General features: G+C 35.0%; 1 protein-coding gene across 1 annotated transcript in view; it reads right to left on the reverse strand.

Moving 5' to 3' along the window:
• DIAPH3 (diaphanous related formin 3) overlaps positions 1 to 21,706 on the reverse strand; it is a 335,408-nt gene that overhangs the window by 208,953 nt on the left and 104,749 nt on the right. The window contains exon 15 of the mRNA XM_036755144.1: positions 10,088 to 10,327. Coding sequence (XP_036611039.1) covers positions 10,088 to 10,327 — 240 coding nt within the window. The remainder of the gene's footprint in view (positions 1 to 10,087; positions 10,328 to 21,706) is intronic.

The following is a 21,706-nucleotide window of genomic DNA, read 5'->3' on the forward strand; positions in this document are numbered from 1 at the left end:
GAATAGATTTTGGAAGAATAGGTGGTATTCTGCCTAATGAGATATATAAGATGTACCGAGAAAAGGGACTTAATATTACACTGAATAGGGAAGTGGGAACCACCCCTACATACCCTCCTGAATCATTGTATCCAAGTTTGTCACACCTTCAGGGAGAACAGGAAATTGGCAATGCCCCAGCTCAGATTAAAGAAATACACAACAGTAAAGAGAATAGTAATTAGTGCAGTTTCAGTTGGTTCATGGACTCCAGAAGCAGGCTGATCTTATATTTACACTGCATTTGACTGTTGTCTCCTTATTCTTTTTTGGCTTTTCAACTTGTTTGCTAGATTTGTTTCCTTCAGTGACACTGACTATGTATTCACCTTGTTCAGTGGCCACTCTCACTTGATTATCTGATCAATCAATGGTTGGTTGTTGTCCTTTGTTCTCCAAGAGCACCAAAATGACATCACTACGCTAGAGTCAAGTTTCAACGTGTCTGCCTGTGCTTGTACAATGCTAGCAATACTGCAAAATGGTGTAATTTATAAAGCCCAATCCGGCCAAAACACAAGTCCTAAAACAGACAATACATAAATCCATTTAATCCAGAAATCTCAGAGTTAAGAAATAAATTCCAAGAGTCATTTAAAAAAATGCAGAAATTCATTTAGTTCAAAAATCTTAGATTTAGCAATAAATCTCAAGAGAGTAAATAGGAATCATAGTATGTAACAAAGGAAATGCTATATTGACATGATATTAAAATTCCAATAGATGTGATTTTATCAAAGTGGGTATTCTCTTCAACAGAACAAAACGAAACTATTCTTGCCTGTACATTCTATAAGAGTCCTTCCTGCCCACCTACTCCAAAAAGTTTACCCTTTTCAGATCTACCTACAAGGGATCTACCAAACATGCAAGGGAGTTTTCATGTTTTCTTTAAATACAATGGAAGTCAATGGAGCACATGGACTGTATATCCTTCGCTTTCTCCACATTACAAGGCCATCTTTCTTAATCACACATTTCTTTAATGACATATAATTCCTTGACTGTAATGTGCTACAATCTATTCATTCCCAGCAGATACCCATTCTTCCTCTTTCAGTGACTTTCAATTTCAATTCTTCAATGATTGTTATTGTATAGGAAAGAATCACGGAACATAGCATTGGTGGAATTTTTGGCAGATTTCTGTGATTTCACTGGCATAAGGAATTCACATTAATCAATCTCCTTTTTTCAACCTATATCATAAACTATTGTGCAACTTTTATTCTTAGATAGTTGTCTGTGACCTTGAGATGATAAGTGACATGCCGCACCAATACGTGACAGAAGCAGGCCGTGAACCCAGGTTTTCTTGGGTTCAACCCTATCTATAATACCACATGCCATTTAACAGAAGAATAATGGTATTAAAAAGATGGGCCTTTGATTCAGTAGAAGCTCAAGGACATTAAAGCAATGCAGAATTTCCTGAAGTTAATCTAGCCAATTCTCCTCCATCTAATCAAATTTAAAGTGAGTTCACTGTTTATTTGCAAAGTCTTCCAAGATAGATAGTTGATGGACCAGCTTCATCGGGTGTCCATTCCCCTAAAATTCCTAGTCTTCACAATTGGCATTCTTTACCTGTTTGGTTCTTTCTGTGTATGGATACCTCTGCCAAACTCTTTTAAATGATTCTGGTTCTCATTAGAAGGTTCTTGGATGTTCTAGGATTTGAAACAATTGGAACAATAACACTTTCAATGAGAAGAAACAGGGCAATCCTACCATTTTAAGATAATCTTTGACTTGGAATCCATACAGGATTACCCTCATGATAGTGTGTAATGACTCTTTGTTTTATACTTAACATGTTACTGAAAATTAGAGGACCAGGAAAAGGTTTTCTATTATCATGTCTTTAAACTATCTTGTATAATAATGGCATGCATTGGTGAAAGCTTTTTTGGGCTACCAATAAGATACATTTTTCATACTTAAACAATAAGCACAGTGGGACCTTATATTCTTACATTTTTTAAATCAATTATATGATGGTAAAAATATAGCTTAATGGGAAATATTGCTTGTGAAAACCTTCCCTCATATCAAGAATGCTCTTGATGCCACTGTAGATTAGGTTCAGAAAAAAAAAAAAATTTCTAGAGATAGAAAACCAGGCTGCATATGGCTCAGTATTTCACTTTGGGACAATGATCAGTTCATCAACCCAACATTTCTTAAATGCGTATGACTTGTCAGGCATTGTGCTAACACACAAGGTTACAATGACAGAAATGAATTAGTCCTAAGATCAAGGAGCTTACAATATATTGGAGTAAACAATGTATGTAAGTATATACATACACACATACATATATAACATACATACTAGATACATACACACATAATAAATACAAGGTAATTTTCAGGAGTGGGGAGAGTGGAGATTAGGAGCAAATCTGGGTAAGCTCATTTAGAATAAAAGATTGTTTCATTCGTAATATTTATGTACATAGTCCCTAGCAGAGTTTCTGGAACACAGAAGGCCCTTAATAAATACTGGTTGAATGATAAATTTAATGATGCAAAAAGTGGCACATAAGGTGAGATTTGAAGGAAACTAGGGGCTCTATGAGGCCGAGATGAAGAGAGAATGCATTCCTGCCATGGGAGACAGACTGTGCAAATACATGTAAATGATAGATGGACTGTCACAAGTGAAAGAACAGCATTAAAATAAGTTTGGCTATACCATTCAGTGGCTGACAGGGAGGAATATATAATAAGGTTTGAAATGCAGCTTGGGAAGTAATAAAGTCCAAAATGTTTTCCAAGCCTTTGATGTCATCTACTCCTTTAGATACCTTTGGAATAGATCTCTCAATAGATTGAGTATTAATGAATACAGTGAAACATGGGAAATGACACAAAGGGAAGTAGGCAGAACCAGGAAGGAAAGTAAAAAGGGAATAAGCATTTGTATAGCATCTACTATGTGCCAGCCACTGTAATAAGAACTTTCCAAACAAATCTTATTTGATCCTCACAACAGCCGTGGGAGACAAGTGCTTTTATGTCCCCCGTTTTACAGATAAGAAAACTAAATCAAAGAGAGATTAAGTGACTTGTCTAGGATCATATACATGGTAAGTACCTGAAGACAGAATTGAACTTGGGTCTTCCTGACTCCAAGCCCAATACTCTATCCACTGTGCCACCTAACTGCCTCCAGGAAACTAGGAAAACAACATGTGGCATAAAACAATGACTACTGCAACAAATGAGAAGAGCAAAAACACAACAGAAAGTTAATGCCATTGAGTTCTAATGGCCAAGCTTCACCTCTAAGAAATTAGAGGTATCCTCTTCTCTCTGTAGAGGTGGCAGACTACTGAGTATGAAACACTAAATATAATAGACTTTTCAATAGGCTGCTTACTTTTGCTGAACTGCTTTTTCTTCTTTCTTATTCTTTGTTATAAATGATAGCACTCTGGGAGGCAGAAGACAGAGGAATAAATCAGAAAATGTAGAAAACAAAAAAAAAGATATCAATAAAATTAATTTTTAAAATGGAGTTCACCAAACTGAATGGTTATAATAAATATTGATGTCCTTTCCTCTGTCCGCTTCCTATTTTAAAAAAGTCAGTACTTTGGTGTTGTTTTAATTGCACACAATCTTTATCTCATTTATTTTCTTTTTCTTAGCTTTCCTAGATTTTAATCTTTGGTCTGACAAATATAGTTTCTTGATTATATACGGATATCTGATTCATAAATTACCCCCATATCACTAACAAGGCCTCTATATTTATCAGAGACTGGTCAAAAATGTCAAATGGTGCACTGATGATAAAATATGATAACTGAAGAAAGGCTACTAGATTCACTAGTTCCCTTTTTATAAGACAAGTATGGTCTTAATACCTAAACCAGGCACACGTAAGAAAAATACAGACAAATATCACTAATGATCATTGCTCCCAAAAATGTTACATAAAAGTTTAGCGAAAGAACTTCAGGATTATAGCTAGACACCCAGACACAGACACACTCTCACTATGACCCACCTTGGACGTGCAACAGAGATAAAAGGACATTTCAACATCAGGATGACAAAAGACAAAATTAATAATTAAATATTTCAAATTCCGCAACAATCAAAATGGCATGATTATAGAATAGAAAAAAACCTTTGACAAAATATAAAATCCATTATTGCTCAAACCCCTTACAAACAAAGGTATAAATGGCTATTGTTAAAAGTACAGATTTAAAGCCAAAACCCAGCATAATTTACAATGGCGAAATACTAGAAGATTCCCAATAAATTCAGTGGTAAAGAAAAGATGCCTCTCTCCCTGTAATTATTTCACATAGTTCTATAAATGCTAAGAGAAGAAAAAAGTAAAAGGTATAAATGTTGAAAAAGAGGTAATGGAATTAATTATTCCTATTTCCAATAGACTTGAAGTTTACTTTTTTAAATGTCAGAATATCAGCCAAATTAATAGTATCAAGAAAGTAGCAAGATACAAAGGTCAGGATTTCTATCAGCAATAACAAAAACTAAAAGAAAAAAAAGAGAAAGAACATTCAAAATAATTGGGGGGGGGGAGAAGCATAAAATTTCTAGGAATCAATCTAGAAAGGCACATTCAAGATTTCCATAACTATCATTATAAAAAAATTAAAACACTTCATAGAAATGAAGGAATCTTTAATTGAATATTCATTGTTCATTGTTGTGCCACATCAATTTAATAAAAATGACGCTACTACCTAAATTAATTTACAGATTTAATGGTAATACCAAAATTAGGTGTGGGTAACTTTAGAGACCTAGAAAAAAACTAACAAGATTAACTGAGATAAAGCAAAGTTCTTAAAAATGAAGGGAAATGATCAAGAGGAAAACAGGAATAATGGAAAGGTAGCATTCCCAGATGTCACATTATATTACAAAACATTAATTAAATTTAAAACACTTCTAGCAGTGGTTAAAAATATAAAGTAGATGAGTACAACACACTAGGTGAACAAGAACTGGAATCAAATCATTAGCAAGTCTGTTTAATAAATACAAGACCATAAACTATTTAAGGAAAAACTAACTATTTGATAAGACCTATTAAGAAACTGGAAAGCCATTTGACCAAATATAGGTGATGAGGAGTATATTTGGAAATGAATATAATATAAAAGCAATAAGAATTAACAAAAAATTAAGTCACTCCTGATCTCTGAGTGGACACTTAGACAGAATATAGAGGCGAGATTTAAATTCAGGTCCTCTGACTCCAAATTCACTGTTCTAGCATTATTATTTTTCTTAATGATGGAAGTGATTTCATGATAACTATAGATAAACGGAGAGAAGCAAAAGAGTAAAGATCAAACATGCAATTATAATTTAAAAACTGAAAACTAGAAATGTTTGTCTTTTTTACATATTTGACATAATTATTATAATATAAGAGTTAAAAGGAATACTTGCCACACCATACCTGATTAAACAAACCACTAATTTATTCCATCTGATAATTTCAGAGTTTATTTTCCAGTTTGTGGTTGTGGTTCTGCTCTGATAGTTTCCCATAGATATTGCAATTTACAACTATTTTCCTTTAACTTCTCTCCTTTATCATAGCTTTTCATATGATAAATGATGAATACATACAAAACGCAACAGTCATAATATTCATAAAAGCCCTAAAGAATAATGCAGAAAGTTGAAACAAGGCAATAATCTAGGACTTAATTTCCTAACATACAAAAGGGAGACTTTGGATTAGATATTTAGATATCTATTCCAATTCTAACATTCTGGATTCGTATTACCATTCAATAAAATTTTTTTTAAAAAGCCATTCTCCCAAGCAACACACACTTAGCTATGTGTAAATTACAAACTAGAAAACTTAATAAAGCACTAGACATGTTGTGTGGGACACAAGATTGTTTGTGAAAGCTTCCCATGAATAAATCAAGCAAGGTAATACTCAGATAGTACAAATTTAGTTAGGATGTAGACCTCACTAGGCCTAAGTTTCGTTTTCCTGTAAATCATATGATTTCAGGGAAATCAGATGGTCTCCCCCTCTCCCCCTCCCCTAGCCCACTCCCATGCCGTCATCTTAACATTGAGATTTCCCTATAAGGTAATTCTGTAGTTTCTGTGCTAGTATTGGATAAACTTATTCTGGGATAGATTGTGAGGCCACCTGTCCCAGCAAATAGGGACAGGGGTCCAGCCTCTAGGGGTGGAATTTCTTAGAATTGTTTGTACAAGGTTATATATCCCCTTGCTTGCCTTCTCCCCCTTGCCTCTCTGCACTACCATCCCACCCTGGTAGTGGGAGATGCCCAATTCTTGCGAGACTTGATCAAATAAAGCTTCTGTTTTGTTTCTAACTTGAGAAAATCGAGACACCTCTGTTTTTGTTTATTTTGAGCCTGTGGTTTGTCCCACACAATGTGGTTTGGGCAATATGGCAAAGAAAAAGTATTAAAATCTGAGGCAAAGCTCGGAAACAAGCTTTTACTTGTTAAAAAAAAAAATCCAAAGTCAAATATGTTGTTTTAGAAATCAACCTATCAGTTAATAAAATATTCAACTTCCTGGATGCAAATTTAAGAACAATATTGATTATCTTAAAATGTTTGGTCAATACCTATCAAGTGATTATAAAGTTGCTAAAATTTAACTAGAATATTGCAGCCCAGCTAGAAGCCACTGAGAGTCTTCCTCAAGTAAATAATGTAGAAGAGAGCAAATATTTTTGATGGCTATCTTTCATACAAATTATGTGCTAGTGATAAGATGAAAACATTTGGATTAGCTTTTTTTTAAAAAAAAATGAAGGCTTTTAAAAGTATCTACTGGAGGGACTATCATGGTTGAACATATTAAATCTCATGCTTTTATAAGGATTAAAATTTTGCCTATTAAGAATCTGTTAAGTAGGTCTGAATAATTTAGAATGTCAGAAGTAGTTCATTTCAGTTTCACTGAGTTTATGTTCACATTAATAGGGAATTAAACAAAGACAGGTATCTCTTACTTTGGGAATATTTTCCATTCCCCTAAAGGAAAGCAGTATTTTATAGCACTGGACCCCAGGCACACTATCACACTAAGCCCTCAAGAACAGATTATTCCATTCTGGGAGCAAACTCATATAAGAGATCATCAAAAGAAGATTCACATATAACCAAAAAAAAAAAATCTCCAGGTTAAGGAGTTAACAAGAGTAGAGAAGGGAAGAAAATAGACAATTTTAAAGCATATCAAACAAAAGACTGGGCCACCCCACATCACTCCAATGGGCTGCATTTTTAAAAAGCATTTCCACCTAAAACCCAACTACCTTTCAAGCCAAGGCTTAGGTTTTTTTCTTCCTTTAATTTTCCATGGTTTCCTCTCAGTCAGGTAAGATCTCTCCAGCCTCAAATTTCTTGAAACATTTTTAAATGCGTGTTTATACTATATTTATACATATATGTATGTATGTATATATATATATATATATGATATTCTAAGCTGTATTATACATATGTGTGCATATTTAACCTTCTCTTTTAGACAAACAGTAAAGCACATTGGACAGAGGGTCTAACTAATAGTCTAAGAGTTAGGAAGACCTAGGTTCAAAGAACAGCTCATGTATACATATGTATGTATGTATGTACACATTGGTTGCATAACGAGAGGCCCGTCACTCAATCTCTCTGTCAGTAAGCTAAGGGATTAAGATTAAAAATTACAGAGAAGTTACCAATCAGTATAAGTAGAAGAAATTTCCAAACAGACAAAATCACAGGTCCAAAACTTTAAAAAGGCCCAGCATATAGTAAATATATAATAAAGATTTGTTGGTCCATGGAAGATTGCCAAAGGCATATTACAAGTCCTAAAACTATACTAGGTTATACTAAGGGAAAAAGAATTATTTTTCAATACAAAATCATTCACCTAACTCCAAATTTCAGAGTTTGATAAGATGTTCCACATTCGTTATGCTGGTGCCGAATTTGTGAACGTCAGTTTCAAGCAAATATTTTGGAACATGTAATGTCAAAGAGTGTAACTTGTCAGCATTCTTTTCAAGAAATTCAACAATTTCCCTGCCTTTCTGGGGTCAAATCAACAGAATTTGTAATGTGAATGCTTATCAATAACAGGAACATTTTATACCCAGTTTGCAAATTCAACTACGATTTTCAAAGATCAGGCTGCTCTTGATAACAAAGATGAGATAATATTTTGTTAAAAAAAATCTACTCTCTTCAACAAGGAGGCTTAAAAGAGCAAAACTGAAGGACTGATTTTGTAAGCTGTACAGAGAGGAGGAATGCAAACATAAAGATCCCAGGACAGATGAATTAGAATATCTATATTAGAATTAAAATAATATTCTAATACAAAATCATAATGGAAATGTTTCATTAAGCGTTATCAGTGAAAATCCATTATGTTAAGTGTTTTTGAGTATATGTGTCTTTTTAAAACTAGCCCTAAAGATTAAAGATATAAAAAGTTTTAATCTTTACCCCAAAGATGATTTTGATTATTTTAATGATTGATCACTATGTGGGGGCTGGGGGTGGGGCAGGAAATCTCAGTTATGGGAATATGGAACGATGAAGTGTGGTAGAGTAAATAAATTAGAAATAAAAGTGGATGGGTTAAAAGATTATTTAACAGGATAATTCTTTACTAGTTGCAGTAATATGACATTCTTACTGAAGGGATAAGGATGCCTAAATAAGCAGATGAGTTCAAGACATGAAATGAGAAAAAATATAAATAACTAGGTTTTGAAAGAAGAAAGAGAAAAGTTTGGATGACCTAAATAAGCTGAGATTAAATCAGCCAGCAATAAAAGCATTAAAAAACAAAAAGCAGAAATAAGATGAAAAAGAACAGGGAAGAATATATGATGTTCACTCATAGTTTATGGAAGATTAAAGCTGAGCACAAGCATCTGTGCCTTCAACTAAGAGGAAGACTAATTCATCGAGGTAAAATACAGGTATTACGATATTTCTTCTCCCCCTATCAAAAATGGCAGCAAAAGCAATCCATTACATTCATTAGAGAGTGCACATCATCTATCCAAGGAGAAGAAAACATACCTATAGTGTCTCAACTTTTTTTTAAAAAGGCAACCTAGTTTATGACGAATAGCCAGCCACTCTCAGAATCAGAAAGACCTGGAATCTAATTGAACCTTAGACACACCGGTGTGTGTGTGACCCTAGGCAAGGCCTTTAACCTTTCATTGCCCTTGGAAAATCTCCAAGACAAAAACTGTCGCACAGCTGCTGAAATGTATTAATAGAGGAAGTTCTATCACCGGGAGTTCCTCCATTCTATTAAAAAAAAAAAAGTCCCCATAAGGGATCACTATCAGATCAGTAAAGCACCACTACCATTGGCAATTCCCTCAAAAAAGAGTTTCGTTAAACAGAAAACTAATTTGTGCATAAGATTCTTGGTACTCAGTTTTTAAATGCAGAAAACACCAAGAGAAAACAACTTATCTGATCCAAATTATAACTGCATATATTGCATGTATTCAATGTATTCATTGACCAAGAAGGAGAAAAATTTTCCAAATGCTTTGGAAAACCTATGCATATCTAGCTTAGGTACAAATCTCTTACCTTCATGTGCTATTGTCTGATTTTTTAAAATCTGTCTGCAAAATATGAATTAAAGGTTTTAAAGGTTAAAAAAAATCAAAACTAAGTCTAAAGATCTCTGAATATATGCATTATGATATAGAGGGACTCTGAACTGAATGAAATATAATTTTACAGTATGTTGATATTCCACTTGATTACTTTGATATCTAGGTTAAACAATTCCATTGTGTTTTATTTCAAATAAAATATATAACTTTGATTGAGCTTACATTTCAGAGCGAAAAAAAATTAACATCTGTATTTAGTTTAGAAGTTGGGTCAAGATTAGCATTGGTTTGTCATCAAGTTCAAGTATCTCATAAGCAGATTGTTTGTTTTCATTTGATAAATGTGAATAACCCTGATAACTGAAAAGGCAATGTTCAGGTAAACATAAGCACGAAACTCACTTTGCAGAGAGAGCTAAGGTTGAACCCAAAGGTCTGGGCATTCCGGGAGCCCGCATTCATGTAGTTTCCCATTAGCAAGACAAGTTCCAATAATCGGCTGAAGCTTTTGCTCTTCTTTATCTCATCACAAGCAGCACTGACAGCCATGATATCCGGTTTGAGACTGTTCACCTGCTCCTCAAATTGAAGTTTAAAGAGAATGGCACTCAGACGTGTCCGTAGTCTTTTCACTGTGCTCATCTGATTGGGGGGAAAAAGGGAAGATTTCTTTTAAAATTCATGCTATACTTTAGTACTATACAAAGACATTCTATATGCTACATTTATTACTAGAAAGGACTGAAGAAGCAATAAGTGCTCTTCAACAGATGGAAAAACTGGTGAATGAATATGAAATACTTGGGCAAGCTTTTGTTGTTGTTGTTAAGATGAATGCTTTATATACGGGGAAAGGAGAAGTTGGAGAGAGAAATTGGAGTTGAAAGTAAAATAAAATTCCATTAAAATAAATAATAAACGAAAGGAAGAAAAGAACAACCACTTATACATAATAGCTAAGCTATTTGGGCAATAATTTTAAGTAGTCAAGTTCTCCAAATACATACTGAAATCTTAAAATGCAGTAATGTAAATTATATCCATGAATATAAACAACAACAAAATCAAAAGTACTTTGACATTTAATTGTGGAGAAATAGTATTGTTGCAGACCTTTTGAAAACCAGTTACATTGTTCCGTTCCATGTATATTTGAGACTGTCTAAAAGTGTTTATTCTAGCTCTAAAAAGGAAATTGCTTTCAGAAGCAGCCATGGACTAGCTGTCAATGTTGCTCAGCATAAGAATATGAGGACCAACAACAGTTTCAGTACTATTAAGTTAAGCGTCTTCAGAAAAGAGGGGAACTAAGTGACTTTTGTCACATTCCAAAGAAGAAGAGTCAGGGATAGGGCATGGGGGAAGACATGCTGTGAAAATAATAAGGATCCATACTACTGTCACATAACAAGTCTTCCCTCAAGAGGTTAGATAAAGGAAACGGGAAGCTTGACAAAAGTCATGTTATTACCTTTGGATTTAGTTCATTTTCAGACTGGAATGAACATAGAATGCACAACAAAATGTGTACAAAATTGTGAGTATACTTTAATTCTTGATCCATGTATATTTCTTTGCATAATTATGGAAGAATCATGGGACTAGAAAAGACCGTCCAAATCCAAATCCCTTAGTTTAAGAGATGACTAATGTAAAACTCAAGATTGATTCTTTAATGTCATAGAGCAAATTAGTGAGAGAATCAGGACAAAAACCAGGTGTTCCTGACAGTTTTAAGACATGGAAATAGTTTATACTGCAACTATTTCATTCCAAGATCTCATTTTTCAAATCAAACTTTTTATAATCCAATTAAATTCCACAAATATTTGTTGAATACTTGGTCAAAGAACTGTTTAACAGCACCACTGCTCTCCCAGAGCTGACAAATTTATTAGGAATATGAAGTAGTGCACAAGAAATCATAATGCAAGAGAGACGGTATCATTCAAAAGGAACAAGGCAATGCAAAGTTTTAAGAGAAAGATATTATATCTGAGTAAAGTGGACCAGAACGGCATTCTGGATGGAAGAATTGCATGAGTACTAGATATCTTAAAGAACAAACAAGACGAGTAGATTCAAGAAACAGGAAGCAGTTTCAGTTTGGCTGGAATAATTAAATTTGTACCTAAAAGACATATCAAAAGCCTGAAATCACAGGTTATGGGCTCATATATTAAGAGACAGAATGGAAATTAAAGGCCAAATAGTCCAATATCTTAATTTTGTAGACAAGAGATTTGGCCAAGGTCATACCTGTATTGAATGGCATTTGAACACAAGTTCTCTAACAAGATTAAACTTAGAAGGAATCAAAGTTGCCCAGTGTCTCCTATCTTGCTGTAAATAGGGGAAACAGCCTTAGCTTTGGAGTCAGAGTAACTAGATTTGAATCCCTTTTTCTGTGTCAAAATGGTCAAGTTAACTTTCCCTAATCACAGCTCCCTAATATGTAAAATAGAGATAATAATACAGTAGAATCAACCTCACAAAGGTGTTGAGAGACAATGATTATAACATGTTCTGCAAAAGTTAAAACACCATGTAAATTTCAGTTACAACAGAATATAAACTATGAGAACAGCAATGGTTTTCCTTTGTTGTTGTTCTCTGTATCTCCAATACTTAATACAGTATACAGTACATAATAGGCACATAATAAATTGTTGTTTTTGGAAGTTATTTCTCTATTTTGTATTTTTAAACACAAAGACTTTTATTGATATTTAGAGAGTTAAGGTCTCCTACAAATGCCTTTATAAAGATTTTAAAGTACAACTGATTACTGAATGACTGATTGATTAAATGACAGTCAAGAAGACAAAAGAGAAACACCAACTAGACCAGGAGAGCTAAATCAGTCCTAAAGCTTGCAAGCACTCAAATAAGGGCAAAACCAGGGGAGCATGGGAATAATAAAAACATACGGGAATTGAGAGCAGGTTCTAAAGAGGCCTGATGCCAATAAGAACAATTTACTCTAAAAAGAATATTAGGGTATGATTCTTGTGGGTATTAAAATTTGAATACTTGGAATAAAGGAAAATTATAAACATCTGTCTCTGGGTTCACAGAACACTTGTCTTCTCAGAGGTGTATTAAAATTTAGCTATCACCAAAAATATGAATAAGGTAAAATACAAATGCTATTTAGAAAAACTTAAGAAATTGATGGATTTAGATGATTAATGATGATGTTTTCTAACTGTTAGCATAGAGGTATAGGATTACAGGTGTAGAATGAGATTTACATTTTTCAGTCATGACCAATGTGCCCATTTATTTTGCTTACCTGTACTTATTTGTTACAAGAAAGGCATTGAATTAAATAACATGTAGTAAGCTTTGCGAACCTTAAAAGTGCTATATAAATGTTAGTGATAATTTCACTGGGGAGAGCAGAAGTTGAGGGCAGCAGTGGAAGAGAAGTGATAGATATACAAAAGAGCAAAGAAGAAAAAAAATGAAAGAAAATTGTGAATAAAATATTTTTAAAATACACAGACAAGAGCAGAAGGAGGGACAGAAGGGAACACAGATAAGCAATACTGGAACTACTGTATTCCAAGTACTATTAATATATACTAAAAAAGAAAAAACCAAACCCTCTATAATAGATTCAGTGAATTTTATTCTCTCTCTCTCTCTCTCTCTCTGGGTGTGGGTGTGGGTGTGTCTCTGTCTCTCTCTCTCCCCTTTATATAAATGTTTATGTTTGTTAATTTTTTTCAAGAAAAAAACTCATTTTAATTTGAGGATGGATGTTCACTTACATATTCATTAATAATCAATGGCCTTATTCAGTGTTTTGGGAATATTACCTGAAATAGAAATAATGTGCTTGAAAACTGGTTCAGGAATATATTCATTAAAATTTATTAGGGATTTTGAACTGTGGTGGTGATATAAAAGGTTATAGAGGAGTTCAGCTCTCCTTTATATCTATCAGGAAAGATATAATAAAGACACCAGATGGAATAATGACCAAAAAAAAAATCCTCCATTCCACACAAGACTGCAGAACTAACTCTCTCTCTCTCTCGTTTTCTCTCTCTCTCTCTCTCTCTCTCTCTCTCTCTCTCTCCCTCTCTCTCTCTCTCCCTCTCTCTCTCTCTTTCCCTTCACCCTCCCAACGCCTCAGGGCCTACAAAAGAAGTTAAGTTTGAAACCTTAAAAAACTATGATGAGAAAAACTTAAAGAGGTCCAAAAAGCTCATAGCACTCTGACCATAGATGCTTTAGGGCCCATCAAACCTAACACACTCTTGTCAGTAGAGCTGTGACCAAGACAAGCAGTTGTAAACTGGAACCCAATGGCGAGGCTTGAGGGCTGCCTTCCAGCTCACTGAGGGAAGACATCAGGGGAGATGGAAGCCAGGAGCTTCCAGTCAGTCCATAAGTATTTATTAAGTATCTTCTATGTGCTAGGTATTATGCTAAGCTCTGAGGATACAAAGAAAGGCAAAACGACAGTCCCTGTCCTTGAGGAGCTCACAATCTAAAGGCGGAGGCAATATACAAACTATGTACAACTAAGCAAAATATAGGATAAATGTGAAATAATTAATAGAGGGAAGGCACTAGAATTAAAAGGTTTGGAAAAGACTTCCTATAGAAGGGATTTTGGCTTATACTTGAAGGAAGCCAGGAGATGGGGATGAAGAGGGAAGGAATTAAGAGGGTCAGCCAGTGAAAATGCCTGAAGCTGGGAGATAGAGTGTTTTGTGTAAGGCACAGCCAAGAGGCCATTGTCCCTGGATAGCACAGTACATAGAGGGGACTAAGGTATAAGAACATGGAAAAGGTACGGAAGGGCTAAATGGTAAAGGTTCTGAACGTTTAAGGATTTTATATTTTATTCCAGAGGTGAGAGGGAACTACTGGAATTTAAAAAGGTAGGACTTACTCTTCAGGAAAATCATTTTGATACTTAGTGAATGATGGACTAGAGTGTGGAGAGACATATGGCAGGCAGAGCAGTCAGTATCAGTTTAATGAGTAACTGTTCACTTCCTATACTACCTTAGTTCAGCCCACCTTACCTCTGACCTGGACTATGGGCAGAAACCTTCCAATTAGTTGAAAGATAGACCTCCAATTTCTCTCTGCTATCTGTCCTTCACATAGCCGTCAAAGTGATATTCCTTTAATTTTTTTTTTTTTAACAATTTGAGACTGGATGTTGCCCAGGCCAAAAATACAATAGCCACTCACAGGCCCAATTCCAATATGGATCAATATGGGAAGCTTCAACCTTCTCTTCCCCACCGTAACCCTCCCCAATCTGAGACAGTTTACTCTTCTTTAGGCAGTCTAAGTCTAAAACAATCTAACCGCTGTGTTCCCAGGAGTTCAATATATTGATGCCAGACAAACAAGATACCCAATCAGCTTTAGCCCTACTGAAGATCAAGGATTCATAGACTCAGCCTCCTCTAGAGCAGGGCCTATATGGTATGGACCATCATACGGAACTCACAGTAATATTTCTAAAGCAGAGTAATATTACTCACAGTAATATTTCTAAAGCATAACACTGTTCAAAAATCTCACTAATCCTTATCTCTATTGCTTTAAGGATAAAATACAAATTCCTGTTGGATATTTAGAGTTTTTCACAAACTCTAAAGCTTATCTTCACAAATTAATTATACCTTATTCTCCTTCATTCACTCTATGGTCTAGCCTAACTAGCCTCCTTCCTGTTCCCCTTAGAGGCCATCTCATTCAATATCTTCGCAAGTTTGTACCATGCCTACAATGTGCGCCCCTCCCCACCTACACCTCTAAGAACACCTAGCTTCCTTTAAAGTTCTGCTCAGTTCTACCTTCACTTAATGCATTTCCTGATACCCCAGTTGTTAATGCCACTGCCACTACATCCCCCTACATTACCTTCAATTTTATACTACCTTTAACACACACACACACACACACACACACACACACACACACACACACACACACACGTTGATTCCGTCTATATAGAACGTAAGCTTCTTGAGGGCACAGATTTTTCCTTTTTGTCTTTTTGCTGGAATTTTTGTGGGTTAGTGAATAGAGAACTGCCCTTAGAGTCAAGATACCTGGGCGCAAGTTTCCTCTTTGAAAGATGTTGACTCAGTGACTACAGGCAAGGTACTTAACCTCTCAAAGCCCCCAAGCAATTCTCTAAGGCTATAAGCAGTAGAAAAGTTGCTGATCTGCATTGGAAGAGTTCCCTTCCTGGAAGCAGATAAGGAAAATCACTGGTCCAGACAAAAAGAAAATTCCCAGAACTAGGCATTTAATAAAAGCTTGTAGGTTGATTGATTTAGGTCCATAGATCAACTTCTCTCTAAAGGCACTTGAACTAAAAATGCAATTAGTAACGGATTAATTCAGAGCCGTTACCTAGAAAAGTCTAAATAAGTCAAGGAAACATAATACTAATCTCCCATAGCCCTAAATCCTTTTATAACACGCAAACATTTGATTGATCTGAATGCTTCATGTATTCTGTGATCACTTACGCTCGAAGGGGTCTTGGGAAAACGCAGATCAAAAAGGTTAGACAGCTTTTCTTTGCCAATAAAAGAACAGTTTACTAATGGTGCATAGGTCATTGCAGTAGCACGGATATTTATAATTTGCAGTAAAGCCAGTAGCACCATACCCACAGAATATCACTCAACACAAAGAGTAGGTTATCCCATATAAGCATCTTCAAAAGTAATCAACCACAGAAGAGAGATCTAAAACACACTTTAAAAATAGCAATAATTGGGGGTTAAAGGAGTAGGAGGTTTGCTGAATAGAGAACAAAACTTTAATAAACCATTCAAGTCAAAATTACTGAAAGTGTATGATGTAAAAACAAAGAGTTGTATCTTAACTAAGAGGAGGAAATTCAAGTAAATTGATTGGTTAACTAGAAGATCAAGGAAAATAAAACACTATCAGTATTGGTTTAAAATCACTACCAAAGGAGAGGTGGGAAGGGGAAATAATATACTATAATCCAAATACAAAGAAATTAACAAAAGAGGTGAAAGAAAGTTTTTTTTTCCTTGTAAAAGAAAAAAATTGCTATAGCAGTAGATAGCATCTGAGTATAAGAAATTTAAACCACTGAAGGAGAAGGGGAAAAAAAGAACATAAAAGCATATATTTGTAGAAAATCTAAATCTGGAGTGGAAGATAAGGACAATAAATGACTTATGCAATATACTACTCTGTGAACTTCTGTCCCAAACTTCCTTTTATTTATATGGTCTCCAAGTGTCTCATTTGGTTCTCTTCCTTAAGCTGAACCATGGGATTGACAGGAGTCAGGCCTGACATACATCAGAGGGTATGTCTTAAGGTTCTGCCCCAGGACCCTTTCTTATCTCCTCTCTATTTTCTCTATTACTTCAGTGGCTCCACAGTTACAAAGATGACTCTCAAATCTTTATCTTTCTCAGCATCCACATCTCCAAACTGCCATAGGACAATCTTTTACTGATTATTCTACAACAGACTCAAACTCATAAAGCCTAAAACTAATATTATATCTCCATCACCAAGAACCCTGTTGCTTCTTCTGACCTCACAATTTCTGTTAGTGGCAACATAATATATCCATTCTCCTACAACTAAAACTTTTACTCTCTATTACCTTCCTCATCCAATCAATAAAAAGTCTAACATACTCCACCATTATTGCTGTCACTAACTTCACTATAAGTCCTTATCAGCATCCATACGGACTGTTAGAATAGACTCCTGAGGACTCTTCCTGTGGCCAAAATCTAGTTTTCACGCCAAAAAATCACAGAATCATAGATTTAGAGCTAGAAGAAACATTTGAGATTATCTAGACTAATCACATGATTTTCCAGATGAGTAACTGAGGGCTAGCTAGAAAAAGTTTCTGTCCCAAAGTTACACAGATGGCTAAGTAAAGAAGTCAACATCTAAATGCAGGTCCTCTGAATTGAAATCGAGCAAGTTTTCTGCTGTCTTACACTGGCTCCCTTAGTTTATAAATAAGAATCCAATTAAGTCAATTTCTTTTGGGTAAATTTCAAGATAAAACAACCACAAGGTTGTATTGGGGGAAGGAAAAGAAAAGCTAATCTATAGCCCAACAAAGTAAGCTGAAAGTCTAGTCACATACATGCAACTTTAATGAATCAAAAGCTTTTTCTCAAATCCTCATCCCCACTGGGCACAGCTGCCTACTCTCTCCTTCTAGAAATGTTCTCCTCAGTGTTTTTGTGACTTTGTTCTCTGTTTGCTCCCCTACATGTCTAACCTCAACTTTTCAATCTTCTTTGCTGGGTTTTCATCCATGTTATGCCCATTAACTATGAATGAACCAGAAAGGCCCTTTTCTTTTTTATCTCTATATTCTTGAATTTGCATGCTTGTATTCATCAGTTAGGCTCAGTTATCAACTTTATTTGCAGATCAGTTTATCCAGCGCTAGCCAGTCTCTCTCCTGAGCTCTGGTCTCACCTCTCCAACTGTCTATTTGACATTTTCACCTAAACATACCACAGCCGTCTTAAATTATACATGACCAAAAAAAAAATTTATCTTTTTCTCTAAAATTATCCCTTTTCAGAACTTCCATATTTCAGCCAAGAGTCTCACCATCCTCAGGTTCAAAACTTGAATATCATTCTGAACTTCTAATTCTCTATCACCCCATAAATCCAAGCAGCTGTTAAATCTTAAGCTTTCTTTCTCCAACAGAAAAAGCCTCATAAAGATACCACTCAAGTTTAAGCCCTTATCACTCATCTCTGTGGTTACAAAGAACGCCCAGTACTTGGCAGAATAATTGGCACTTAGCAAGTACTTAATCAATGTTTGTTGATTGGCTAAAAATAACATAAACATAACTGTAATAATAGCTAACACTTATATAGTGCCTACTATGTGTCAAGTACCACTCTATCTACTTTACAAATATTATTATCTTACTTGACCCCAATAACAACCCTGGGAGGTAGATGCCATTATTATCTCCATTTCGCGATTGAAAAAATGGGGGCAAACAGAGGTCAAGTGACGTGCCCAAGGTCACACCGATAGTAAATGTCTGGGACTGGATTTGAACTCTGATCTTCCTGCCTTTGGACCCTGTGCCACCACTGCACGACCTGCTTACCTCCTACCTTACAAAGGAGGCTTCAAGCAAAAGCAGAGATATTTTCCTTCTGCCTACTTATTAAATGTTTCATTACTACAGATAGATTGCTAGATGGTTAACAGCAATACTTTTTCACTGCTTGTTACATTCCTGAGTTTTATTAGAGACTTCAATGTGCAGCCACCTGTAAACATATAAAAGCAAGCCCCCTTCCCTATAAGCTTGCAAGGCTAGTCCCTCCTTTTCATCACTTCAAATAAATGTAATATCCAAAGACTCAGAGATACAGAGAAGTTAGTTAAACCAATAATACCTTGTCTTCATATCCATTAAAACATTGGAAAACTTATATTTAAAATTAAGAACTGGGAATGTAAAGATAAGACCTCCAAAGCAGTCTTAAGAAAGCAGAGAGACTATATATTTACAGAGATATTTCATACTAACATAGTGCCAGAAGGTTTTCAATGTGCTTTACTTACATTATCATTTGGTCCCGTTATTGCATGAGTTTTATATGTGTTCTTTTACTTCCTAAGGGTGTGGCTATAGGCTTACCACATAGCAATACGAATAATGGAAACAAAAAGCATAAGAAATTTATTACTTTTTCTGACTCTGTTACTCATGTCCAACTCCAATCATGAATGTAAAATATCAATACAACAATACAAAATACTAGAGGGCCTTCTCCAAGACTCCCAAAGCCATTAGGGATCATACTACCCATACATCTGGGAAAAACCAAGTGGATAAGAAATTAATATTTCTGAGGCATGATGGGGAGTTTGATGGATAGACCAATAGGTTGATTATTTGTTTCACATGTATATCTTGGAAAGGGAAAAGTAAAGACAAGAAAAGGCATTTGTTGTTTATGGACTGGATTAAAAGCTCTCCTGCAAATACACTATGACCAATTGGGATTTATACCATGAATGCAGGGCTGGTTTAATATTAGGAAAACTATCAGCATAATTAACTATATCAACAACAAAACTAACAAATCATATGATTATCTGAAAAGACTTGGAAAAAGCTTTTGACAAAATACTGTACCCACTCCTGTTAAAAATACTAGAGAACATAGGAATAAATGGAGTTTTCCTTAAAATGATAAGCAGTATCTATCTAAGACCATCAGCAAGCACTATACGTAATGGGGATAAGCTAGAAGCATTCCCAACAAGATCAGTGGTGAAAATAAGGATGCCCAAAAACACTATTATTCAATATTGTACTAAAATGTTAGTGTTAGCAATAAGAGAAGAAAAAGAAATTGAAGGAATTAGAATAGGCAATGAGGAAACAAAACTATCACTCTTTGGATTCGTCCAAAAAAACTGCTCGAAACAATTAGCATCTTTAGCAAAGTTGCGGGATATAAAATAAACCCAAACAAATCATCAGCATTTCTATATATTACTAACAAAGCCCACCAGCAAGAGATAGAGATTCCATTTTAAAATAACTGTAGACAATATAAAATATTAATAAGTCTACCTGCCAAAACAAACCCAGGAACTATATGAAAACAATTACAAAACACTTTTTGCACAAATTAAGTCCAATCTAAACAACTGGAAAAATATCAGTTGCTCATGGGTAAACTAATATAATAAAAACGACAATTCTACCTAAATTAATTTACTTATTCAGTGCCATACCAATCAAACTACCAAAAAATTTGTTTTATAGAGCTAGAAAAAAATAATAAAAAAAAGTCATCTGGAAGACCAAAAGGTCCAGGATATCATGGGAATAAATGAAAAAAAAAATGCAAAGGAAGGTGACCTAGTTGTATCACATAGAAAACTATATTATAAAGAGGTAATCACCAAAACTATTTGGTACTGGCTAAGAAACAGAATGGTAGATCAGTAGAATAGGTTTGGTACACAAGACAGAATAGTCAATGACTACAGAAATCTACTGTTTGATAAACCCAAAGACTCCAGCTTATAGGGTAAGAATTCACTATTTGACAAAAACTACTGGGAAAAATGGAAAATAGTATGGCAGAAACTAGGCATAAACCAACATCTCACATCCTTTACCTAGATGTGACCAAAATGGGTACATGATTTAGATATAAGAGGTGATGCCATAAGCAAATTAGGAGAGCAAGAAATAGTTTACATGTCAGGTTGTAATGGCAAGCAAAGTGGGACTTTTTGTTGTCTTTTGTTTTGGAATGTTTCTTGGCACTAAGGAAATCAAGAGTCTTGCCTTTGTTTGAATAAGAGTCATTGATTGGAAACAATATATATGATTTGGTACTAGTCATGATTAAAGATCTTTCCCATACCCTTTTGCAAAATAAATGCTAAGCCTTAGGCCTATACCCTTTGGCTAAGTAGGCACTAAGCCCCAGGGCCATAAACAGGGTATATATGCTCTGAGGTTAGCATTTTCCTTTGGGGATTTACTCATGGGAAGAGTGTTCATTCGTTTTGTCCAGACAAGACTCCAGGTAGCTGTCAAGGAGCCTCCCCCACCCCCTTTGAAAACTCAAGATGTTGGTGCTTCTCTCTCTTTCTCTCTGATAACTAATATATGTATTGCTATGGTCAGACAGAAGCCTGTCTGTTGATTTGTGTTTATTTACTCTGTATATATAATTTCTGCTTGTAATTTCTGTTTGTTTTCTCTGAAGTTCAGGGTTCTGATTTTTTCTCCTGCACTAAGTGAAGGATATGTGTATGTTTAATTAAAGTGAGACTGTAAACCCTTTAAAGTTGCTGTCCTTAGAAAAGCAGATCAAAGAACCTGTGCTAGTAGCCCTCCTGTCTGCTGGTGCTATTGGTCTTACACCCCCATAGCAGCTGCTAGCAATATTGCTGTTACATAGGTCTACAGAGAAGTGAAGAATTTATGACCAAACAAGAAATAGAGAA

This window comes from Trichosurus vulpecula, chromosome 4 (genome assembly GCF_011100635.1).
Source record: "Trichosurus vulpecula isolate mTriVul1 chromosome 4, mTriVul1.pri, whole genome shotgun sequence".
NCBI lineage: Eukaryota > Metazoa > Chordata > Mammalia > Diprotodontia > Phalangeridae > Trichosurus > Trichosurus vulpecula.